Source organism: Nyctibius grandis, chromosome 5 (assembly GCF_013368605.1).
Source record: "Nyctibius grandis isolate bNycGra1 chromosome 5, bNycGra1.pri, whole genome shotgun sequence".
NCBI lineage: Eukaryota > Metazoa > Chordata > Aves > Nyctibiiformes > Nyctibiidae > Nyctibius > Nyctibius grandis.
In genome coordinates, this window is record NC_090662.1 from 39482454 (window position 1) to 39506000 (window position 23547).

Below are 23547 nucleotides of genomic sequence, written 5' to 3' on the forward strand. Positions count from 1 at the left end.
TTGTGTGTCTACCTTTACCTGTCAATGCAGATGACGGAAGGTGGCCTAATGCTAGCCACAACAAATGACATGATGGTAGGAATAATGACATTACAGATGAAGCATGTTTCCATTAAAGACTGAAATTTAAGTTAAATAGCTCTGACTATATGTACCACTGATGATAACGAGCAGCTAGTTCCTTTCCATAGGAAGGAGACTGAAAGCAGGAAATACAGTATTCAGCATTTTTCTCTTACACAAATGCATTCCATTTAAACAATCTAGTTCCTTCTTCCCATCTAAAAGGCTGCTTTTATGTGTAACTTATACATATATTCTGCAACACTTTTATACCTGTAGGTAATAGCTGTAATCCAGAGGATGGTGCTTTGCATATGAGGTGGAGTCAGCGCGTTCAGCCTAAAGATAAACACAATTGATCGTAAAGCTTTGATCTCACAAGCTCTCACTTTGATAATCCCTGGCCAGTTGTGTACTGCTTTCCATCTGTTGCAACATCATGCGTTTGCACACTGCAACTCTCTCCAGCAAAACTCCCAGTGACCCCTCCTCTCATTTATCCATTGATGGCATCACTCAGTGTTGGACAAAATTGCCATTGACTTTGTGATGCATGCTGTGGAAGCAAAATTGAGGTTTGCAAATGGCTTTCCTTATTGCAGTCCTGCAGCTTCAAGACTCTACTTGGAAGCTTTCTCTTACCTCTGCATTATAAGCAATATGCTGTACACCTGACTAATAATTAACAGCTTTTTTATGAGTCTGGGCAGGTTATTGGAACTGATTCTTTTTCAAGGAGATCCCAAGTAATGTTAAATCTGCAAAAGTGACCAAACACCCACCCACCCACACAACTTAAGTCAGTTTTATAAGCTTCATTCTAGCAATTTTCCTAGCACTGAAGCAAATATGAGCACAGCGTTCATTTCGGCTGCCAGAGTTAGCTCTCAAGCTTGGTAGGCAGAGCAGTGCATCTCCGACCTGCCGTGACAGGCAGATTTGTTTTGAGGTTGCACAGTTTGTGTGGTTCCTCTCCTGCCGGTGCTGCTGTCCCCCGCGGTGGTGGCTGGTCTCCCGCAGTGGTATTTGCCTGTGCCTCTGCCTGTGCCGCCGTGGTGTTGGGTGGGCTCATGCCTCTGCTCGTGTTCCCGCAGCGCTGGGGGTCACTGAGCACAGACTCAGCTTTTTGCGGGCACTGACCTCGCTCCAGACGCTTCCTCTTGCCTGCAGCCTGTCTGCGTCCGTGAATGCAGCGCACTTACCTCACGATTTTAACTGTCACGTGCATTTTATGAGTTTCTGTGGACATTTTACTTTGCTGTAAGATGTGCAGCATTTTATCTAGACCATTGTGGAGAGATGCTCACGAAGCCTGTTCTATTTATGCTGTCTGCTCCTCGGGCAGAACTGGGCTTTTCCAGGTCACACCACATAACTTGAGGCCAGCAAACCCCCAAGCAGTGCCCTCTCTTAAGCTATGGGCGTATTTAAGAGACTTGCAACACCATTTTTTTGTTGTGTTTTGTATGCAAACATCTAAAAGTGGCTTTAATCACAGCCTTGGGCAGTCGATGATTTCCTTCAAGCATGTTTTAAGGGAAGTCTGCTTCTGGTCTCTGTTGTAAGGAGCAGGCACACCATAAGCAGGAGTGGGAGGGTTGTGGGGATGATCCAGAGCTAGGAAGGGCAACGCAGTATCAGGGGAAGGGGCTGTCTCTTTCCTTGTTTTAATGGTAAACACATTGGCACTTCAGCATATTTGTCTGCAGATCGCTCTTGCAGTGATTAAAGACACCTTTTCATGCGAAGGGTTCTTAGACGTTCGAAGGAAAAAAGGAGGAGGACATGTGAAAAAATCACCTCACCGGGCTCGTCAGTTATTAGAATTTTCTTCAAAGTTTCTGTCGTCTCAAATGGTCACTCTGGTTCTTGCTAAAGCAGGAATATTTTTGCAAATATAGTAACAGAAGCTTTTTTATTAAAAAAAAAAAAATAGAAGCCAAATGTGATTCTGTATACTCTAGTCCTGAACTGCTGGTGCTTCAGCAGTCAACAAGTCACATAGTTTGGACCCTGAGATGCCAATTAAACCATCCTTAGGAATTATAAACAAGAGAACTCTGAGACAAACAGTATTCCAGGATGTCATGTGGAATATAGCCCCTAAAAGACTGTCTTTTAGGTTGTGGTTTCTGTGATGATAAATGAAAAATAGTTGTACTTTTAAATTAACCTTGTAAGGCTCATTTACAGCTATGTATGTAATAGTGTCAAGTGTTTGTTAGAATGGAGTCAGTGGTAAATTAAGGGATCAACAAAAAAAAAGGCGATCCAGTTGGTAAAAAGCAGTCACTGGGAGGTGTTCGTGACGTCTGTGCTGTTGAGAACGTGTATTTGTTATTTTCCAGAATTAGATCTGAACCCATCCAGAATGGGCTTTAAGTGGGAAGAAATATCTAGCGTTATTTTGGGAGGAACAAAGATTTGTTGGTATGCAGGTCAGTACTTGTAAGAAGCAGCTTTATTTTATTTATTTAGGAGATTCTTGTCATGGGTAGAAACAGCGTGTAGAAATATTTTAGTGGGCTCCTCACATTATTGATTAATTTTTTCCCCATAAAGTTGAATTTAAATAAAGTAATACTACACATAATTTATCAGATTCTCCCAATATCTCTATAGTGTGCTATAGGGAACAACAGAAGATTGATGGCAACACGAGATGATGGCACAAAGATGCACAGGCTGACATCCAGCTTTTTGCATTCCTCAGGCCCATAATGTGGGCTTCAGCTTTGTTTTATTTGTATGGGGTTTAGGGCTTGTTTTGATAGTTACCATTGCCCCCCAAACCTTTTAGTGAGATAGCTAGCTGTTCCTGAATTTATTCTTCAGTCTCTTGGTAACATGTATGAGATTTTGTGGGGGCTTTTCTACATATTTCATAATTTATTCTATTTTCTTATGTCGTCTTTTCACTTTTTAAAATAACTGTTATTATGTCATGTTTTGGAGGGCTGAAATATTGTTTTCTGCTTTTTTCCCCTGTTGTATGGAGATGAAGCGGACTACCTTCGTTTCAGGTCAGATAGATAGCTGGCATTTCATCAGGACAGCGAAATGACTGTAAGCATTCATCCCCCGTGGATGAAATCCTAGCCTGCAGCATGGCTGTCTCCCACCTGGGAAAGTGGCAAGACAATTACTGAGATCCTTGTAGATGGGCTTTAAAGCTGGGCATAATCCAGCAGTGAATGAAATGCAGAACCATCGAAATCAGTGACATTTAACCCAACCACACATCAGTCCAGGTGGCAAGATAAATGGGTACTCAACTGTTTCCAGCCCATTTTCCTGGTTAGTGCTCTAAAATACAAGAAACAGTTTTGGCACCTCCTGTGTGATTTTTGTGCATGTGCGCACACTTGTGCAAACACACTTTATTCTGCATTCAAATTTTCTGGTGTAGGTAAACTTTTAAGGCATCTGTATTTCATTTCATGCTTCTCTTAAAAACAGTTGTTCTTTCTCGAGAGACAGCACTCACCTCTCCCTTTGCCCTTCATCCTTTCTCCTCTTATTTGTGCAAAGAAATTGCATCACTTAGTTGTGAGATTTCACTAGTGGAAGCTACACTCAATTTAACCAAAAGCATATTCTTCTGAAATAAAACCTAGATATATTTACTTGTCAACAGATACACTCTATAACTTCCATAAAGAGGACTGAATGATAAAAACAGTAAAATATGTAAAGTGTTTAGGTGTTTCTGAAATCTACCCTTAAAAAGAGCAAGAGCCAGCAATCTCTTGTGCCGACCTCTTTTATCTCTTCCAAAGCTATTTCTCATTTACTGTAATGCTTAACAATTCTATGTCACAGCATGCTTTAGATTCCCAACAACAGCAAAAAAAAAAAACCAACCCCAAAAATTACTTAAGAAAAAACAACTTGCAAATCCAAGACCAGGCGTCTGTTTGTGTGCAGTTCTAAATGAAGCCTTACCATTTCTTAACTAATGAGGATCTCTTCCATGTGGAATAAATTCTTAGTACTTAGCAGCATTAGTAATGCCTCAAAAAAAAAAAGTATTTAAAATGGTTCAGTTGCCAACTGCCTTTGACTGTCTCAGTAAGACATTGAAACAGACCTTCTGCTCTAAATTAATAAGGCCAATCACAGCCACACAAAGCCCAGAATGACCGATCATTCTTCTGGTGTCCTCGCTATCTTTACCGAGGTCAGATAAATCACTTTCAAGCTGTTAAATCAATGATCATAAATTAGGGCTCTGTTTTTACAGCGCCTTGTGGGAAATTCTCATGGTTAAATTAATCTAACAGCTGCAGTGAAGAGCACCTCCCACAAGATCATGTCAAAAGTTCTCCCCCCCCCCGCCCGGCTATTTATTTTTTAAAGGGGAAAAAGGACCGAATGATTTGTTTTTACCTAGCGCACAAAATGGAATCCCTCTGTCTACCCCTGCTAATTCGCGTTTCGATTGTACCCAGCTGTTTAAATTGCACTGCGCAGAGATTGCCTTGATCCCCAGGTGCTGGTACTCCATCTGTGCTGCTCTCAGAGACTATTTACAGCAGAGGTTAGGCCAGCGATTGCCGGGATGGAAAACTCATTTCTCAGCCTGGCTTTTATTTACACTCTTATTAAAGATCCTTTCACTCATGTTGGAATGGCAGCTAGTGGCTGCAGTGAGCGCTTGGCATCGAGCCAAGCAGCAAAATTACCATGTCGATGAAAGATAGCCTGCTTCCATTTTAACCTTTCACTGTTCTCCCTTTCCATCTATATTTGCATGAAGAAGGATGATTATTGAAAGAGATAGTGGGACAAAGGGATGCGAGAATCCTTGTCAGCTGAGCTTTTCAAGGGATAAACCAATGGTTTGTGACCAGTTTGGAAAAATCTTAACTGCCTTATTAATTTCTTACTCCTTTCCCTTAATTGCTATTAGAGTTTATTTTCACATGAAGCAACAGAGCTGCTCATGCTCTGCTCACGTCCTTCCCCCACTGCTTCCCTGTGCCTTGTGGGATATGTCTGCAATGTTGAGGTTGCTACTTCATCCCCGATGCAGGTCACACAGAGCCACAGCAACACCCTCAAAGCATTTTTTTTTTTCCTGCAAATATGCCTCCAAGAAATGAATCACCTTCCTGGGAGCAAGTGGCTCGTTGCACATTGCATGTTATATTACTGGGGGAGGGCAAGGGAGAGTATGAACAATTGCTGGGGGAGGCTGGCGTGCAGTCATCATGTTACGGACCTAGATGCGTTTACAAAATAAAAAATAGTAACTATTTCTCCAGAAACCTCAGCACATTTGTTTTTAGAAGCAACACAGAATTGGTGAAAAGCAACAAAATCCACCTTAGCTGTTGCGAGACAGTAACCAACATTGTTGAGTGCCAACTATAGCCCAGCACAACAAGGAAGAAACCCAAAAACCTCAAACCTCACTATCAAGCTCCACTTGTGAGGCAGACCATGACCTTAAGTGCAGCAGCAGCAGTGCAGGTTCTTGACTGCTAGCAAAGCCATGCTTTTCTTTCTCTTTGCCTGCTTCCAGGGCAGAAGGAGAGATGAGTCTATTTTCCATTTTCCTGAGTGGAGGAGCAGTGACTCTACTGAGAGGTTTACAAGGGTTGGTGGTCTTGCTCCTGAGCTATTTTGGGTAGTGTGCAAATACCAGCTTTCATAAAAAAAAACCCCACAACACCCAAAAAAAACCAAACCAAAATAAAAAAAAACCTGGACATATCCTTAAGGATTTAACCCTCTACTTAGACAGGTTGTGTCCTACTGTTGTTTAGCCACTGCTTAACCTTGTAGGTCCCCAAGAATCGTCTCCACTAATCACCAGGAGGCTCAGGTGCCTGCTGCTGGCCAGGGGCAGGCAGCTTCATGGACCAAGTCGTCTGATGGTGCAGACCCAGGACTTGCAGGTATAAGAAGCTTTTCAATACAGAGGCAGCTGTTGACTCCTCCAAAGAATGAACAAAAGCTGAGTTATTCTCAGTTTTGTTCCCATTGAGAATGAGGCACCTGGAGACAGGGGTGCCTTGCCCTTTCTTCCCCACTAATCCTCTGAAAGGTGGAGGGTTTGTTAACAAAAGCACAAACATACAGTTAGCTGTATTCTGGGTAACTGACAGCTAAAAAAGGTGTATTTACAGACCACTGCTTGCTTTCAGCTCCTGCAACAGGCACAAACAGATCACATTTTTTCCAACATCTTAGTTGCTGTTCAAAGTTCCTTGCCAATTTTTTCCTATATACATGCATATATAAATATATATAGTTATAAAGTTATATATCCAATGTTCTACAAGTGCTTATTTATCAGAACTCAGTCTGTGCCACATAGCTAACTTCAGGACTCCAGGTTAGTTGGCTATTTGTTGTCTTCCCCATTTCCTAATTGACTCAGTACCTGAGTCCCATGCTACCTGCTTTCCTAGTGAAGCCAGCACCAGGGAAATCTTGAAGGAGCGGCAGCAGAGAAGCACTACTGGGAAATTTCACATAACTGTAAATCTTTTTTTTCTTCCCCTCTCCTTCCTTTTTTTTTTTTTTTTTGGCACTAAACAGACCTACCCTAAAACACCATTCTTAGAAAAATGTAACCACAGCAAGATTTACTGTCTGACCATTGTGTTTAATATTTTTGCCATTCATAAAATACTTGTATGTCTGGACATGAGACTTAGTTTGAAGGGTGTGTTTTGATTCTTGTCTGGCTTGTTTAAACTGCTTCTATGCTGGTGCTCAAGCACAGAAGGGGTAAGAATGATGTTCCATCTCTTCTAACATGTTCTAAATTCCCAGATGTAAAATTCAATTGCATGAGTGCTGGTGAAAAACAAGCACTAAGAGGGGGCACAAAGACCAGCAAAATAAATTTAAATTTTTAATGGGGAGCAAAGCGAACTCAATCCTCAGAAAAAAGCAGCATAGGAAGTTGTATTTGGAGCTTGTTTGGGGAGTACCTCGATCTCAGCCAGATGAGATGCAGTTGACATTTGGCTGACAAAGCTCTAGGGAAAGCTGGAGGATGGTAAGAAATAAGACATTTGGTGCAATTAGCTGCAGGACCAACCCAGGAACAAAAGTAAACAAGGACAATGCGGGGACAAGAGGATCTTTCAGAATCAAGGTCTAAACTGCTGGAGGATGTAGCAATTCCCCGCTCTTAGTACATTCTTTGGCAATGCCTTATTTGAGTAACTAACTGGTTTGTCTGCTTCTAGATCCTGGAGAACTACAACTGGATTTGGCTTCTTCTTGTTTCCCCTTCCCCATCCCAGTACGTGCTGTGATACTGCACTGTACCATGAAACAGCTGCCTCAGCCCACATCCGCTGAGCCGCTCCAGCTGCAAAAGGGCTGCAGGATGGAAAGTTAAACTAAACTAATACACATTGAAGAGACCTGGATGGGCAGACTCAGTCTAAATTTTTGAAGAGACTGAAATGACTACAGGTGTATCAGCTGCTTTTACATCCCTGTGCTTTACTGAATATTATACTGGACAGAGAAAGGGTCTCTGTTTAGGAACAATTTGTGCTACTTGATGAGGTGACTGTCTGGTCATTTGTCGTCAACAGTTACTCTCATGGGAAAACAATACATTTTCTTGTAATTTTATTCATGGATATCTCTCAGAATGTCCATATTCTTAAGTCCTACCCTCCTAAAGCAAAAATAGCAAAATTTCAGGTTTGTTTGCTTAGCCCCCCAAAAGTTGCAGCAATAATTACAGAACTAAGCAACAACTGTCACATCAGAAGCTAAATGCTGCATCTGAGCTTCTGTGATAACCTTCACATCTTCTAGCCAGCTCCTCATTTGCTGACAAGTAGTTTCCCTGAAGAATAGCTGAGCCAAAGAACTGGGGAAACAACGGTGCAAAAAGCAAAATCCTCTAAAAGCAACTTTAAACCATCAGTTTTCACTTTCAAGTAGGAGAATTCACATATTGCATGCAATTTTTTGAGGCAATGCGCAATGTTAGGTTAATGAAGAAATCATAGAATCATAGAATCGTTTTGGTTGGAAAGGACCTTTAAGATCATCAAGTCCAACTGTTAACCCAGCACTGCCAAGTCCACCACTAAACCATGTTCCTAAGCACCACATCTACACATCTTTTAAATACCTCCAGGGATGGGGACTCCACCACTTTCCTTGGCAGCCTGTTCCAATGCTTGACAACCCTTTTGGTGAAGAAATTTTTCCTGATATCCAACCCAAACCTCCCCTGGCGCAACTTGAGGCCATTTCCTCTTGTCCTATCACCTGTTACTTGGGAGAAGAGACCAACACCTACCTTGCTACAACCTCCTTTCAGGTAGTTGTAGAGAGCAATAAGGTCTCCCCTCAGCCTGCTTTTCTCCAGGCTAAACAGCCCCAGTTCCCTCAGCCGCTCCTCATTTCCCTCTGGCTACCAGTAATTCCAGCATTGCTGGTGATGCTGTCTGTATCAGCACCTATAGGAAGCGAGTGCTGGCAGGGAGGTGGTTGGCCAAAGGACTCAGTGGCATGTCTGAAACAGCAGTTAACTACTCCAGAATGTTTTAAATCAAAGACGAGCATGGTAACAAGAGGAAGGAAAAATGTCACCCGTAGCATAAATGAACCAGAAAGATGCTCTGTTGGGGTACAGCCTGTTGGGAAAGGCCTTGATTTACCACAGAAATAAAAAAAAAACCAAACAACCATCAACAGACTGGTAAATCCAGGGATGACTGCGAAACTCAGGGATGATGCTAAACCATTACAGCTAGTTGTAGTGCTGTCTTTACAGCAGAACGCCCGAAGGGACTGCCTTCTGCTGCTTAAGGGAATAAATACTCAGGGGTAAAGATCAGGGGCATTTTTGGCTCTTCAGAGCGTGAGAAACTATGCACTAATACACCAAGAAAAAGGTTGTCATTCTAATCTTAGGTGGCCTAAAATTCATGAAGGTTCAGAGATCTCATCTGTCTATGCATCTAAATAATCAGTCTTAAATTATCTGCACTAAAGATCTAATTACTTTTTCTACACAGCTTCCTCCCTCTCCCCTTCGTATTTTGTGGCAGAGTGCTGTAGACTATTTCTGCAGCTTCAAATTTATGATTAATTGTTCTGAAATTATTAAAGAGTCTCTGAATCATCTGCTCTTTATCTACCTGAAGACACATTTTGTCTACCTCAATCATACTCCCTTTTATTAACCTTGTCATCAAAGCACACTTTCTCCTGAAATCATTTTATGTCCCCAAATGTTACGGCATCCTTTGTTTTGCGAAGTGGAGGATTTTTAAAAAAGCCTTCGTCCTTCCTTCTAACAAGAACAGGATGTGCAGTAACTTTGGTTTATATAAGCCTTCCTAGAAAGCATGAGAGAAACTCTGGAATCAATAAAAGCTGCAGCATAATAGCATAAAGAAGTAAACTTTTTGTGAAGGTACGTTGTGCTACGAGGATACATTAAGAAGATGAAACTTCAGGCCTCGGTTTTACAGTAACTGTACAAAATACAATAAATTACTGGGATTGTTCCCTTATGTCGCTGTAGTTAACTGAGTACATTCAGTTGAAAAGCATGAATATGTTATTTGGCTTAGCACTGATTTCTTGCCTTCAAGAACGATAGAAACTGATGTTCAAATCTGAATCTATTATTACCTAAAAAATGAAAATAACAAGCTGTACTTGACCTACAAGCTTACAGAATTTAGGGCATAAGAGATGCAAAAGCAATAGGATGGCGTGAGGCAAGCTCCTTTAGGTTCACTTGACATGCAACAGCTCCCATCACTGCATGCTACCAACGCTTATTCATTCAGCTGATACCAGCAAGCCAGGCAAAGCTGTGCTGAAGTTTATTTGCACAGCAATTTTAAACTTGACTCAGTGGTCGGACTGCAGTAACACACTGTAGGACTTAATGGGAGGGTGAGAAGAACCAGAGTGAAAGTAACAAATGGCTTCCCTTTGCACCCTCCCTTATGCTCAGTGAACACAATGAGCATATGCAGCATTTTAAAAACCAGGGTAACACTAGAACAAATGTTTTCACTGCTTTCCTATTAAATGTGAGGTGAAATAGGGATCGGGAGAAGTGCTTGTGCTACAGTGCAATATTTCAAAGATACAAACAGTAGATACATGCCCAGCTCTCATTCTCTTGCTGGCAGCCTGGATGGGTATTGCCCGTGGCTCTGTACTGGTACAATGCAAAGAGGCCGGTGTTAGTGTCTGCATCTTTGGTACTTCAACTACATCTTTGGTTACTAAATACCTGTGACAGCATGCTTCTGTGGAATCTATGAATTCAATTTGAGACTGTGATTCCCAAGAAACTGGGGAGGAGGAAAAACTTATTGCAACTGTGTCACCATTTCAAAAATGACACCTGATGTCTCATGCCACAGAGAGCTGACAGTTGATCACTGTTCATAGCTCTTCATTGAGTCAGAACATGGCAACTGGCAGTCTGAGCCATGAATCATCATCTGATGCCAGCGCACCACTCACACGGTTATCCTACAGCTGAAGTCTTCCAGATCAACCCATACGTTAATGCACCTCACAGGGATTTACTTCGTTAAATCAAGAGTGAGACCTTTTGTCAGTGAATTGTCCATTCCCTTGTAAAGCACTGTGAGCTACTTGTCTGTATTGCACAGTTAGAAATACACACAAAGAGACTTAGGTACTCTTCAGGACAAAGGCAGAATAACAAGGATTATAGATAGAGATGGATATATATAATATATAATTTAAAATTTTATTTTAAAACTTTGCGCATACACTTCTTCAGCATCCTCCTCTTTTGTTCATTGAACTGAAAAGTTTCAAAAAACACAAAATATATCCCTTTACTAAACATTTTTTGTTCTTAGGTTACAAAAAGATTAACATTTCACAGTCACAAAGCAGAAGTACATTGGTCCAAAACATCTTCCTCCAGCAAGTCCTCTGTTCTTCAGGACATATAAAACCCAGACAGTTGTACAGATCTCAAAACCAGATGACTTGGCCAATGAAGGAAAGAAAAAGGTGGCAGCTATTAAAAAAAAAAATCCCAAATCAAAATAAGACACCTATGAAAGAACATCACCAGCAATGTTTTTTTTTTTTTTTAAAAAAAAAGAGAGAGAAAGATAAAAGAATGAGAGTGGGGGCGGACAAGGGCATCCTCCTTCAAGTACATCACAGGTAGAAATACAGCAGCACAGTTACAGCATCATTTGGTCGCTCTCTCTATGGTAGCCACATCACTGTATCTTAATCTAAGTCACACGGAGGAAAACTATTTACACACAAAAAAATGTCAGGGAGGAACAACAATTCCACACAGTTTGCAATTCACGTTTGATAAAAAAATGTTGAAAGTATTTGCACATAAAATGTAAAATAAAAGCAAAACACCGAGGCAGGAAGAAACACAGCAGATTTGCCTGGAGTGTGTAGTGTTCTTCAAAAACCTAGCGAAAGTTCAAAGCCAAAATCTGCCCAAACATCAAGTGCAGCTCTTCAAAAACGTCCTGGAGGCACAGAGTCAACCGTACCCCACAGACCTCTCTTGTCATATTTTAATGTGGAAGTACCTTTAACATGGAAATCCACTGCTAACAGCAGACTCAGACCACTCTTCCTTTAGCTTTTTAGCCCTGTTCCTTTTAGAATTTATGAAAAAAAAAAATCTCTCTGGCCAGCATGTGTTTATGTATGCTTTTGTGTTTATGAAGGAAGCATCATTGCATTAACGTACCAAAAGATGGTTGTGTGCCTCACTTACTTAAGGTGTAAATGAAATTTCTAACTACCTTCTTCATCAAATTAAATAAAGAAGATTTTAGGCTGTAGTGCAAGAGAAAAATGTCCGAAATGGCTGTACTACCTTCTGCAACAGTATTCACAGGAGAATGGTACAAGCGTCTTGGTTTCCAGTTTCTAGAAATTGGACTGGACTAGGCACCAGAAGATGGTGTTACATCGCGCTGTCGGCTAACCTGAACTATATGGCGTACTACTGCCTTTCCTTGCTGTTGTCCAAGCAAGAACAAGAACTTGCCTGACTTTCTAAGCAGTGCCTAAGTCCAGGCAAGGGCACAGCACTGTGCAATATGAAGTCAGATGTCACTCAGGACTGAGATTCCTCACGTCTGAGGCTTAAACAATTTTGGATACTAAGGGAACTTTACTGGCAAAAAAATCCAGAGTGGTGTCAGCATCAGGCAATAACTGAGATGACGCGCCAAGGATCTAAAATTTGGAGGTGGTGCCTAACATGCTCCAGTTTGAGGAGGCGAGCTGTCTGCTCCTAATGCAGGAGCTTCATTGAGCCCTAGAGCAGCTGCAGAATCTGTGCCTATCTGAAACATGGCATTGTGCACCATGGATCCTCCTGCCCATCAGTGGTTTCTAATGTTGTGACTCCCAGGATAATTCAACCTATAAAGGGAATTGGAAATGCTTTTAATTATTCTTGCTTTTCACACAATACCTCCCCAAGAAGTGACTCCTGTCTCCTATTTATACGAGGCTTTGGTGTATATATGTATTTATACCATGCTTTGAAGCAGAGCACAGACCACAGTGCAGGCACATCAGAAGCTCCTAGTAAAAGCAGATGGAAGTAAAAGTCCAAGTACTAATGCAGCATATCAGAGATGTACGAGCATGTAATTGTATAACAGATACTTTGTAAAAAAGGAAAACAAAAAGCATCACAGCAGAGTTTCAGTCACATACATCTGAGTAGGAAGCTTTTTATTATCCCTTAAAGTTCTCAGAATTTATTAATTGATGCTCATTTATATTAATTGTTGATACTGTACTTCCACCCTTTCCAGGAGAGGATGTGATAGCTAACACAACTCCACCTGGGCACAGCTGCTGCAGAGAAGCAGGCTGACTGACAGCAACACCTCAGATGACCAACAAACACGGTGGAGGCTGAATCATGAAGCAGTAACAGTGCCCATGAGATTTCACTCTGAGAAGTCACCAGCCAGTTTGCTCCCACCAGTCGTGCACTCTGCTAACCCATCTCTCCAGGGGCACGTTTAAAAACACCCCTGAATGAAAAGGTACATTTTCCATTGCCTTGAAGTTTCACTTTTAAATTTTGGCAAATGCTACACTGGAAACTTATTTCCACCACATTGTGCTCAGTGGTTTTATAATGACTGGTATGTGTGTTGACACCATGTTACCAAATAATGGAGACTAACAACGCGTGGGCACTGAAATACTCGACTCAGGATTGTAGCTGGTACCAGCAAGCACCAGCTTCTTTGCTTTTCAGATGGCTCCGCTGGAGTTGCCAGCATTGGTTTCTTCAGGAAAGAGGAACTGAATTGCTAGAGGACTACACAACTGCATTAGCAAAAAGACAACAGGAGTTACACAGAGCATGAAAAGCATGTTTACAAGTTTATTAGGCCAAAAAAAAAAGTGCAAGAGAAGATCTCTTGCTTAAGTTTTAAAACACGTGAGGGCCATGTGAAAAATATTCTAGACTCCAAACCTCTCCTTTTACCCAGCTGCATATAGAAAAAGAGGTAAAGGGAAAAAAATTAAGGAAAGAATAGATAAAGCATGACAACACATAATCAGATATGCCATTGATTTATGCTGAAGCTCTAGAATATAAAACATCCATGTTCTGCACAGCTTTACCACATGCAGGCACTGGGGATTGCATGGAACAGTTTTCAGGCTAAAATCACGCAGTTTGCTGCATGTTTGAGCCGTTACACACTCTGCATTGCTTCCTCTCAACCTGAAATTCTACTGGGTCTAAAGATTTAGAGCAAGGGTAGTTTAAATCCACCGAGACTGTTGCACATGTGCTTCCAGATGCAATCAAATAAAGCATCTGGGCAGCTATACCGCACATGGGCTGCACGGTGTTTACACAGCACATTACAAAGTACAAAACTGGCAAGCTCTAGGCCACGCCTGTTCAGGAGAAAGTCTGCAAAGGGCACAGCATCCTCCTCCTCCTTTGGGAAGTATTTGTGAGCTGCCTAGTCAGTGCCCTACACTTATGTCAGCCCCTTATCTTTTGGCTATCCAAGAAGTACAAGCCAGATCAGCAGCTCCAAAAGAATGTGGTCTGGCAGCAAATCAGGTTGAATTTGGCTCCCCAGCCAATATACCTGCCTATACACTAGAGCCTCCTGTTTTGTTTTCTTCTTCAATTCCTGCCAATGAAGTAAGAGAGCTGCCTGCTTGAAGAATAGGCAGTCAGGTTAAGCTGCAGATTTGCTCACTTGTTTCCCTCTTGGACTGTTGCGTTCACTCTGATAATGTTTTACTCAGATTTTCTTTATTTAAATTGATTCAACACTGCTAAGAAAAAAGCTGCAGAAGCTAGCCAAGGGCTTGTATCTATCACAGTGATCTTTTGATCCTTGACTACAGTCCTCAATACCAAGAGGACAGAAAGTTATAAGCTGTCACTTTCTGATCACCAAGTCAAGCAGGCAAAGGTATACTGAATAATAAATGAGGCAGAGAGAAGTGAAACGACTTTTAACTAGATCGCTATCTGGGTATCCAAATCGCTAACGAGAACAATACCACCACTTACAGTAGGATTCAAACTAAAAATACACTCAGGAGCCCAAATAAATTTACTGAATCCCAAGTGATGCAAAAGCTGTATGGTCAGGGATCCTTTCAACAGGATACAGCAGGCAGAACCATTCAACGAATGAAAATCTCTGATCCCAAAGAAACCATGGCCTCCAGGTAAACATCACATAAAGCTGAGTTTGCGTGCTCTGTATAATCATGGTACACACACAACAGGGAATCTTGACAAATAATTCCTCACACCAGCGTAACTCTTGCCATACAGAACTGTGACCTATTTCTCCTGGACAATTTTGGAGGTGGCTGTTTCAGCTGCAGTAAACAGGCATAGTCACACTGGAAACAATTTCAGTTTTCCTACTAAAATACAGGAGTATCATCTACTGAAGAAGAGACAGGAGAAGAAAATGGGCGCTTGAAGGATTTACACAAGTTTGAAGTTGTCCATAGGTAAGTCACGAATGCAACTTTTTGAAAGAAGAAAACTCTTGAGTCTCATATAAGTATATATAGGTATTTTTAAATGAGATGTGACCCAAGTCACCTTCTGAATATTTGAGGGTAGATTTCAGGAGCCCCCTTGGCTTCTGATACCCACTTCTACTTTCACAACTGAAATGGCTCTTCCAAGCTACATGGTAAACTGAGAAAAAAATTAATCTCCCACCTTGGAGGGATAACAGAATCCATAATATGCTAGCAGCATTTAAATCCCATTCCTGTTAAGCACCAAAACCATTTCTATAGGGAAAGTGTAATCTTAAGGGTTATCTTTAGTCATATACAGTATATGTGCAGAGCCCTACCTTTCGGGCAGAAAAATACCCCTCCGGCATTAGTTTTGAATAGATGGCATCAACTGGAAGTGTCCTGGTCAGATCACCAAAATCATAATTGTCTCTTGCAGGCCCTTCCCCAAAAGATCCCCCATTCTATAACCACTCTTGATGCTACTTTCACGACTGTTTGTTTCCGTGTATTAAAGGGATGACATAGACAGAGATGTCATCTCCAGAGCCCAGCCTGTCGTTGGATATTCGCCAGCCCCGGTCCTTCAGCACTCCCCTGGCTCGCATCACCAGGTCCTGTGCCGCCAGCGTGTACCTGTGGAAAAGGCAGAACACAGCTAGGGAGCGCTCATCTTCATGAAGAATGTGGGTTTTCACAGACTGACAAATTTATTGTTGTGAGCTACCAGTGTTTTCAAAGCAGGCAGGAGAAACGCAAACCATGGCATACCCACAAAGCAACCCCTTCCAGTTCAGTGACGGCTCCTGCATCAGAATCTGAAGGTATCTGACAGGCACTGATCAATCAAGAAGCCACCCATCATTTTGGGTGCCTGGCTTCACAAGTTTTCAGAAAAATATTAAAACACTTGCCTTAACACATCTGCTTTCTAAGAGTAGTCTGAAAAAACTGAGGACCCAAAATAACCCTACTTCTTGTTGAAAACTACACACTTGTGGACTGAAACATCTGAAGGTAAATATGGGTCCACTACTTCAGAGAAACCATAACAAAGGGATTTGAAAGTAATAGAGCAGTAAAAATAAAATCCAAATTACACTTTATACCAAGTAGACTAACTTGTCTGTTTTCCTTGACCGTAAGAATGATTTTTAAACATCTTTTATTCTGAAACTGGAAAAGGAATCTTACAGTTAATACAGACAGATTAACAGAGTCCCACAGTCCTTTCACATTTATGAGTTCAATGAAAACTGTGTTAATGTGAGTTGTCAAGTGCTTAATTTAGTGAAAAACCATGTTTCATGTTGCTTCAAAACTCCCAGCCTGTGCTGGGCTGAGCAGCATTGGATTTATTGGAGTTATTTTCTGTCCTGAAAAAATAACAGATGCTGCTTGGGGGCAGAAGGGTGTCAGAGTCCAAAAGGTGGTGCGTGACAATGCTCCGTCATGTGCTCCAACATATTCTCCCTTATCGTTTATCTGTGTACTCACTTCGAAGTTTCCTCTGAAAGGAATCTCATTATGGGTGAACAGCTACTGTCACATGTTTTTCTTTGTCAGTCCAACACCTGGCTGGGATGTTTTGAATTTGGTTGGGTAGAGGCAAGCTTTTTATGACTCGATAATTAAAAATTAATCAAACAGTTAAAAGACTGACAAGAAAAAAACAGTTCAATATTGTGTCTGCCTGTGTTTTCTTTAAAGCCTAAGTATCAACCTCCAAGATGCTGCGGGGTTCTATGATGCCAAACACACAGGCCACCAGAAGCAAAGCACACCTCTGTAGTTTCCAGAAACCAGGAAGGACAAGAAGGGTTTGCATTTCAAGACTCACTTTTCTATCGAGGATCCTTGGCCAGAAATGATCTGCCCAGATCCCATCTGAGGAACAGGAAAGAACAGTATCTCCACTGATCAGAAGCAGGAGGTGGAGGGCAGGTGGGGAAGTTTACTGACCATCCAGGACTGTTCTAACCCCAGAAATTTTCACCAGACAATGCATCATTAAATGCTAATTTCTATCAGTAGAGACTTTTTTTACTCTCTGGAGATAAAAGAATGAAAAAAACCCCAATTATGTTCTGTTTCTACAATTTTTGTGCCTTAAATGACTCCTTTGAACCAGGAATAGATTTATTTGCTCTACTAGAAAGATTTCTTCAATGCAAATGAACCAACATTTGACTACGCAAAAGGTTTGATGTTAAATCCAAGTAATGCTGTACAGAAGCAATGCACCCCCTGCTCCTAATGGTACTGAGTGATAAAATTTCCAGCCCTCACTAGTTTTGACAAAAGATTTACTTTTAGCAACAAGAGAAGGGCCCAAGGCATGAACTCTAACACATGTGCTTGCACACACACCTGTATGCTGTTCTCCGTATGTTCCAAGAAAAGTCTGTACCAACAACCTCGAGCCATTATGGCAGGATGTAACAAGAACCACTGCCCATACCATCCTAATGCAACATGAAATTGTATGTTCTAAGGTGAAAAAACCCAAACATACATACTTGCACTCCCCAGTTCCCACATCCCTAAATCAGATGTAGGGCTAAGGAACAAAAGGACTCTGCGTGGCAAGTGAGAAACTGGAATGTTTATTCACAGCATGTCTGATGCTGAGTGAATTTTGGCTAGAACATATTTTCCAAGGATTTCTCAGCTATTGTCAGAATTCAAGAGAAGAAAACACCCATCATTCTGCAAGAAAACTTCTCCTTCCTCCTTTTTCTAATTAACAAGGGCTCACCACATCTAAAGAGTACAAAGAAATGAGTATTGCTCTTGATTGTGTAAAGCTTTTGCTGCTTAATGTTTGGAGAGGGCAAGATTAAAAAAAAAAAGGGCTTTTAATAAACCAGAAATTCTCTCCTAGACTGTGAAATACACAAGAAAACCAGCACATCGAAACAAAGGAAAAGGAACAGGTGAAGGCAGCAGTGAGGTAATGTATTCCTCTCCTTGTGCAGAGCAGAATGGAAGCGATGCTGTTCAACATGGCACTAGAGGAGACAGGGTGAGTCTCTTGTACCTGGAGATGAATCGCAGCAGCATGTTTTATTCTCCAGTGCTGTGAACTTGGGATTCAGCTGTCGAGACAGCATTAGAGAACTGCTGAAGTAGTTTTAAAGTATCCAATTCCTCCTAATGAACAGCCTCGCTGGAATACAACTTTTGTGTTTTAAGAATAAATATATGGGGTTTTTTTCTTCTGCTGAAGCTTTCAGTATTGATCAGCGAAAGTACTGCAAGAGAAACTGTGACAGTGGGGGAAACGTGCTGCTGTCTGAGCAGCTTCTTATCTTCTCACACCCAGCAGAGGTGGAGCAACTCCCCAGCATCCTCATAAATCTCTAGCTAGTGTGAGGGAGAGAGAGAGGGAACGAGAAAGGACAAGAGGGAGGACGAGAAATAAAAGATGCTCAAGGTCAGTGAGTAAACCTGCATTAAGTGCAGCTGAAGGAAACGGGCAAGAGTCATGCTTCTCTATCTTCATACCTGTTCACAGAGATAATGTATGGAAAGCAGCAGTGTGTCGCTACCACCTGTTCTTCACTCAGGGTCCCCTTCATGCTCTTGTCTGCCACAATACCCATAAGAAATCAGCTAGCTAAGAAATTCAGCTCCACCCCAGCTTCTTCACTCCACTGCAGCCCTCATGTAGGAACTGTTCTCTAATCAAGTCTGTGCCCATCACCCGCTGCCCAAATCCCCCAAGGCTGTGTGTGCATGGCTGGGTGAAGACAGACCTGAGGACTTAGCTCTCCCTGCACTTGGAGATGCCCAGGCACATGCTACGTCTGACAGGATTCAAAGATGTTTTTCTGTGGGTAACAAACACTCGCAGTTCTGACAGTAAATCTCAGCAGGAGAGAGTCCCAAGAGTGTTGCCGAGGGCTGTAAGCTCTTACCCATCAGGCTATAAAATGACTTCTAATTGAAATGGGAGAGATATTGTTCCCACAAAGAGCTAATTACGTAACAGATAAGTACTCTGCAGCTCTAAAATCTTCCTCTCTAGCTTTTTTTTTTCCTTTTAAATACGCTGCTGTCAGGGAGTAAGTAGGCTACTGGGTCAGGTGGATCCAGGGTCTGCTCCACAGGTAGGTTCTCCAGAAGACAACAGCATTACGAAACCCAGGGGGCAAGTCTCTTACATTCTGATAAGTGTTCTACATCCCTAGAGATTTTATATTTCCAGCTGATCACCTCACCACAGACTATGTCACTACACTCATCACAGAACCTGACATTTTCTGGGATAACATCTCCTTTAAACATAACACTGATAATACGGCAAACAAGATTTTCCTGTCACTGACTAGTGAGAGGAATGAATGCAGCTCCACAGTCTGAGCTGCTATGCTATTGTAAATTCATTAGTTATACCTCATTTGGACCACTGTGAAGTAATTACGTAAAACCTCTCACACAGTACTTTAAACCCTTTAAATATTCTTTACAACCAAGCAGCAAGAGCAATTCCACAAAGGTAATTTTCATAAATATCATTGTAAACTATATGAGGGACTGCTCTAATTACCTTTTGCAAGCTGGCATGAGAAATGCCTTGCTATCACTATTTGTAAGCCTCTAAATGACCCGGCACAAAGTTACTTAAAAGAACAAATTAATTTTCAATTCAGATGTCCATTCATAGACCAGTAGGTCAAACACTAATAAATGTGTTTGTTCTAACTCATCATACATCAGGCCCAATTCTAGAGCGTCTTGTACTCACGCTGGCACAAACAAGGACTAATCCCCCACAATTACTGGGGCTAAACAAATCTAAATGAAACAAAGAAAATATCTTTTTTTTTTTTTTTTTCCTTTAGTGTCTCTGATTTCTATGAGCCTTTTATAATGGATGAAAAATTACTCACCTAACAAGTCAAAAAGATCAAACAAAGAATTCCCATTCCTACTGCAGCAAACGTGGAGTAGGTCTTTCCAGCTTTGGAAAGACCAAAAGGAACAAGACAGACACAATACACCCAGACTGTATTCACAACAGACAGGACCAGCAAGGACAATAGGAAGAGCCAACCTTTCCTAATTACTAGATGAGAATGAAGACAGAGCAAGGCAGAGGTATTACATTTTACTATGTGCCTTTGCAAGAAGAGACTCATGGGTCTAGAAATGAGAGCAAAATTGGACAGCGGCGGCAGCAGCGAAAGCGGCGGCAGCAGCGAAAGCGGCGGCAGTGACTTGAGGTTAGTGCAGGGGCGAGGGCGACATCGGGCTTAACCGGGCGGTTTTTCGTACTCTGGGCCCCCCCTGACCCCCCCGCGAGCATCAGCCCCGAGCTGCTTCCCTCTGACCCCGGACCCGGACCCGGAGGTTCCCGGCAACGAATCAGGAGAGGAGGGGGCGTAGCCGGAGGCACCGCGGAGGCACCGCGGGCGATTTAAACGCTCCACCCCGTTATCATTGATAAAGATCCTCCTGGAGGACAGGGACTAGTCCCTGCCCAGAAGGGAGGGGGAGAGGGAGACTCAGCAGTGCCTGTGTGAATCTGCAGTGACTGGGTGTGTCCCAGGGCAGGAGAGGCTGCAGTTGTTTGCAGCTCGTTGGGGAGGGCGCTGACTCCCTCCCAGTGCACAAGGCGAGGAAGGTGCCAAGGAGCTGTGAACCAGGGGTGCCACCAACAGGTATTTCCCAGTTCAGTGGAAGAACAATGGTATCTACCCGGTGGAAGAAGACCAAAACGGATGTGGGAACCCAGACAGAGCTCCCACAGAAGGAGGCGATGGCGCAGGTTGCGGGCTGCAGGGAATGCTACACCGTCTCTGTGGTGTCAGGGGGCTGTGTGCGCTGTGAGCAAGTAGAAGATCTGCTCGGCCGAGTGGCACAGCTGCAAAGCCAGGTTGAAAGGCTTCAAGCCAAAGTAGAAAGGCTTAGGAGCATTCGGGAGGCTGAAATGGAGATAGACTGGTGGAGCCAGGCTCTGCCCTCCCTGCAACTAAAATGGGAGCACCTGCCGGAGAGCTCCCAGGATCGAGGGACCCCTGTACTCTGCCCCTCTCAGGTGGAAAACGATAACTTAGAGGAGAGGAGTGAGTGGAGGCAAGTCTATGGCCGTGGCAAAAGGCGAGTACCCTCCTTGCCTACCTTGCCTCCACAGGTGCCTCTGAGCAATAGATATGAAGCCCTAGTGGAATACAGCCAGTCCAATGGGGATGTGGTGGAGAGGCAACCTATATCAGAGGTCCCACCACAGTCAGAAAAACCTGACGGGCGTATAGCTACCTCCTCCATAAGGAAGAAGAGAAGAGTTTTAGTGGTTGGAGACTCCTTCCTAAAGGGATCTGAGGGCCCAATATGCAGAGCTGACCCCCATCATAGGGAGGTCTGCAGCCTGCCTGGAGCCCGAATCAGGGATATCACCAGGCAACTCCCCAACCTGGTGAAGGCCACAGACTACTACCCCCTGCTGATCTTCCAGACAGGTGGGGAAGAAGCTGCATCCCGTAGTCTGAGGGGGATGAAGAAAGACTATAAGGCCCTAGGGCGGTTGGTGAAAGAGTCTGGAGCACAAGTTGTTTTCTCCTCCCTCCTTCCATTTTCAGGTGATGACGTTGTTTGGAATAGTAGGATTCTCTCTATTAACGCCTGGCTACGAGACTGGTGCTACAGGCAGGGCTTTGGGTTCTTTGATAATGGCTGGTTTTATAAGACAACAGGCGTGACAGTGATACATGGGAAAGGTTTATGTCGTAGGGGCAAAAGGGTTCTGGGACAGGAATTAGCAGGGCTCATTTGGAGAGCTTTAAACTAGATTCGAAGGGGGATGGGGTGGTAGCTGGGCTTGCACCACTGGGGCAACACTCTAGTGTTGAGGTAGACCAGGAGACCCCCCATCCCCCTGGGGTGAAATCAGGGGGTGAATCTGGGATGGAATCGGTGTGCCCAGCTCGCTCCCTGAAATGCCTGTACACCAATGCACGCAGCATGGGGAACAAGCAGGAGGAGTTAGAAATCCGTGTTCGGTCGGGGGGCTATGATCTAGTGGCAATTACAGAGACTTGGTGGGACGCCTCGCATGACTGGAATGTGGTCATGGATGGCTATGTCTTGTTCAGGAAAGACAGGCCGCTAAGGAGAGGTGGTGGAGTTGCTCTTTATGTGAGTGAGCAGCTAGAATGTATTGAGTTCTGTCCAGGGGCGGATCAGGAGCGAGTTGAGAGTTTGTGGGTGCGAATTAAGGGGCAGGCTGGCAGGGGTGATACTGTTGTGGGTGTCTATTACAGGCCACCGGATCAGGATGAGGACGGTGATGAGGCCTTCTACAGGCAGCTGAGAGCAGTCTCGCAATTACAGGGCCTGGTTGTTGTGGGGGATTTCAACTACCCTGATATTTGCTGGGAGGCCTACTCAGCCAGCCATCCCCAGTCCGGAGGTTCCTCCAGTGCGTTGATGATAACTTGCTGATGCAAATGGTGGATGAGCCAACTAGGAGAGGAGCGCTGCTGGATCTGATCCTCACTAACAAGGAGGGTCTGGTTGAAGAGGTGAAGGTTGAGGGCAGCCTTGGTTGTAGCGACCATGAGATGGTAGAGTTCAGGATCTCATGTGGCAGGAACAGAATAGCTAGCAGAATCACAACCCTGGACTTCAGGAGGGCCAACTTTGGCCTTTTCAAGCAATTGCTAGGGGAAATCCCATGGGACAGGGTACTAGAAGGTAAGGGGGCCCAAGATAGTTGGTTAGCATTCAAGGACTGCTTCTTCCGAGCTCAAGATCAGAGCATCCCAACAGGTAGGAAGTCAAGGAAGGGTACCAGGAGACCTGCATGGTTGAACAGGGAACTGCTGGGCAAACTCAAGTGGAAGAAGAGGGTGTACAGATCGTGGAAGGAGGGGTTGGCCACTTGGGAGGAATATAAGTCTGTTGTCAGAGGATGTAGGGAGGCAACTAGGAAAGCTAAGGCCTCCTTGGAATTAAACCTTGCAAGAGAGGTCAAGGACAAGAGAAAGGGCTTCTTCAAATACATTGCAGGTAAAGCCAACACTAGAGGCAATGTAGGCCCACTGATGAATGGGGTGGGGGCCCTGGAGACAGAGGATAAAAAGAAGGCGGAGTTACTGAATGCCTTCTTTGCCTCTGTCTATACTGTTGGAGGCTGTCCTGAGGAGCCCCGGACCCCTGAGGCCTCAGAAGAAGTCAGGATAGAGGAGGAATCTGTCTTGGTTGATGAGGGCTGGGTCAGGGACCAATTAAGCAACCTGGATGTCCATAAATCCATGGGCCCTGATGGGATGCACCCGCGGGTGCTGAGGGAGCTGGCGGAAGTCATTGCTAGGCCACTCTCCATCATCTTTGCTAAGTCGTGGGCAGCGGGAGAGGTGCCTGAGGACTGGAGGAAAGCGAATGTCACTCCAGTCTTCAAAAAGAGCAAGAAGGAGGACCCGGGTAACTATAGACCGGTCAGCCTCACCTCCATCC

The 23547-nt window shown here is 43.4% G+C and overlaps 1 protein-coding gene across 2 annotated transcripts in view; it reads right to left on the minus strand.

The window, feature by feature from the left end:
* Positions 1 to 10845: 10845 nt before the first annotated feature.
* PPM1H (protein phosphatase, Mg2+/Mn2+ dependent 1H) overlaps positions 10846 to 23547 on the minus strand; it is a 169726-nt gene continuing 157024 nt past the window's right edge. The window contains exons 10-11 of one of the 2 annotated variants that reach the window (XR_011048246.1): positions 15426 to 15723; positions 10846 to 11077 (exon numbers count right to left, since the gene is read on the minus strand). Coding sequence is in view for 1 of the 2 variants with exons in the window: in XM_068401703.1 (XP_068257804.1) it covers positions 15576 to 15723 (148 nt within the window). In the remaining variant the exon portion in view is untranslated. Of the gene's footprint in view, positions 11078 to 15383; positions 15724 to 23547 lie in introns of those variants that run through there. The other variant, XM_068401703.1, reaches the window with a different exon arrangement.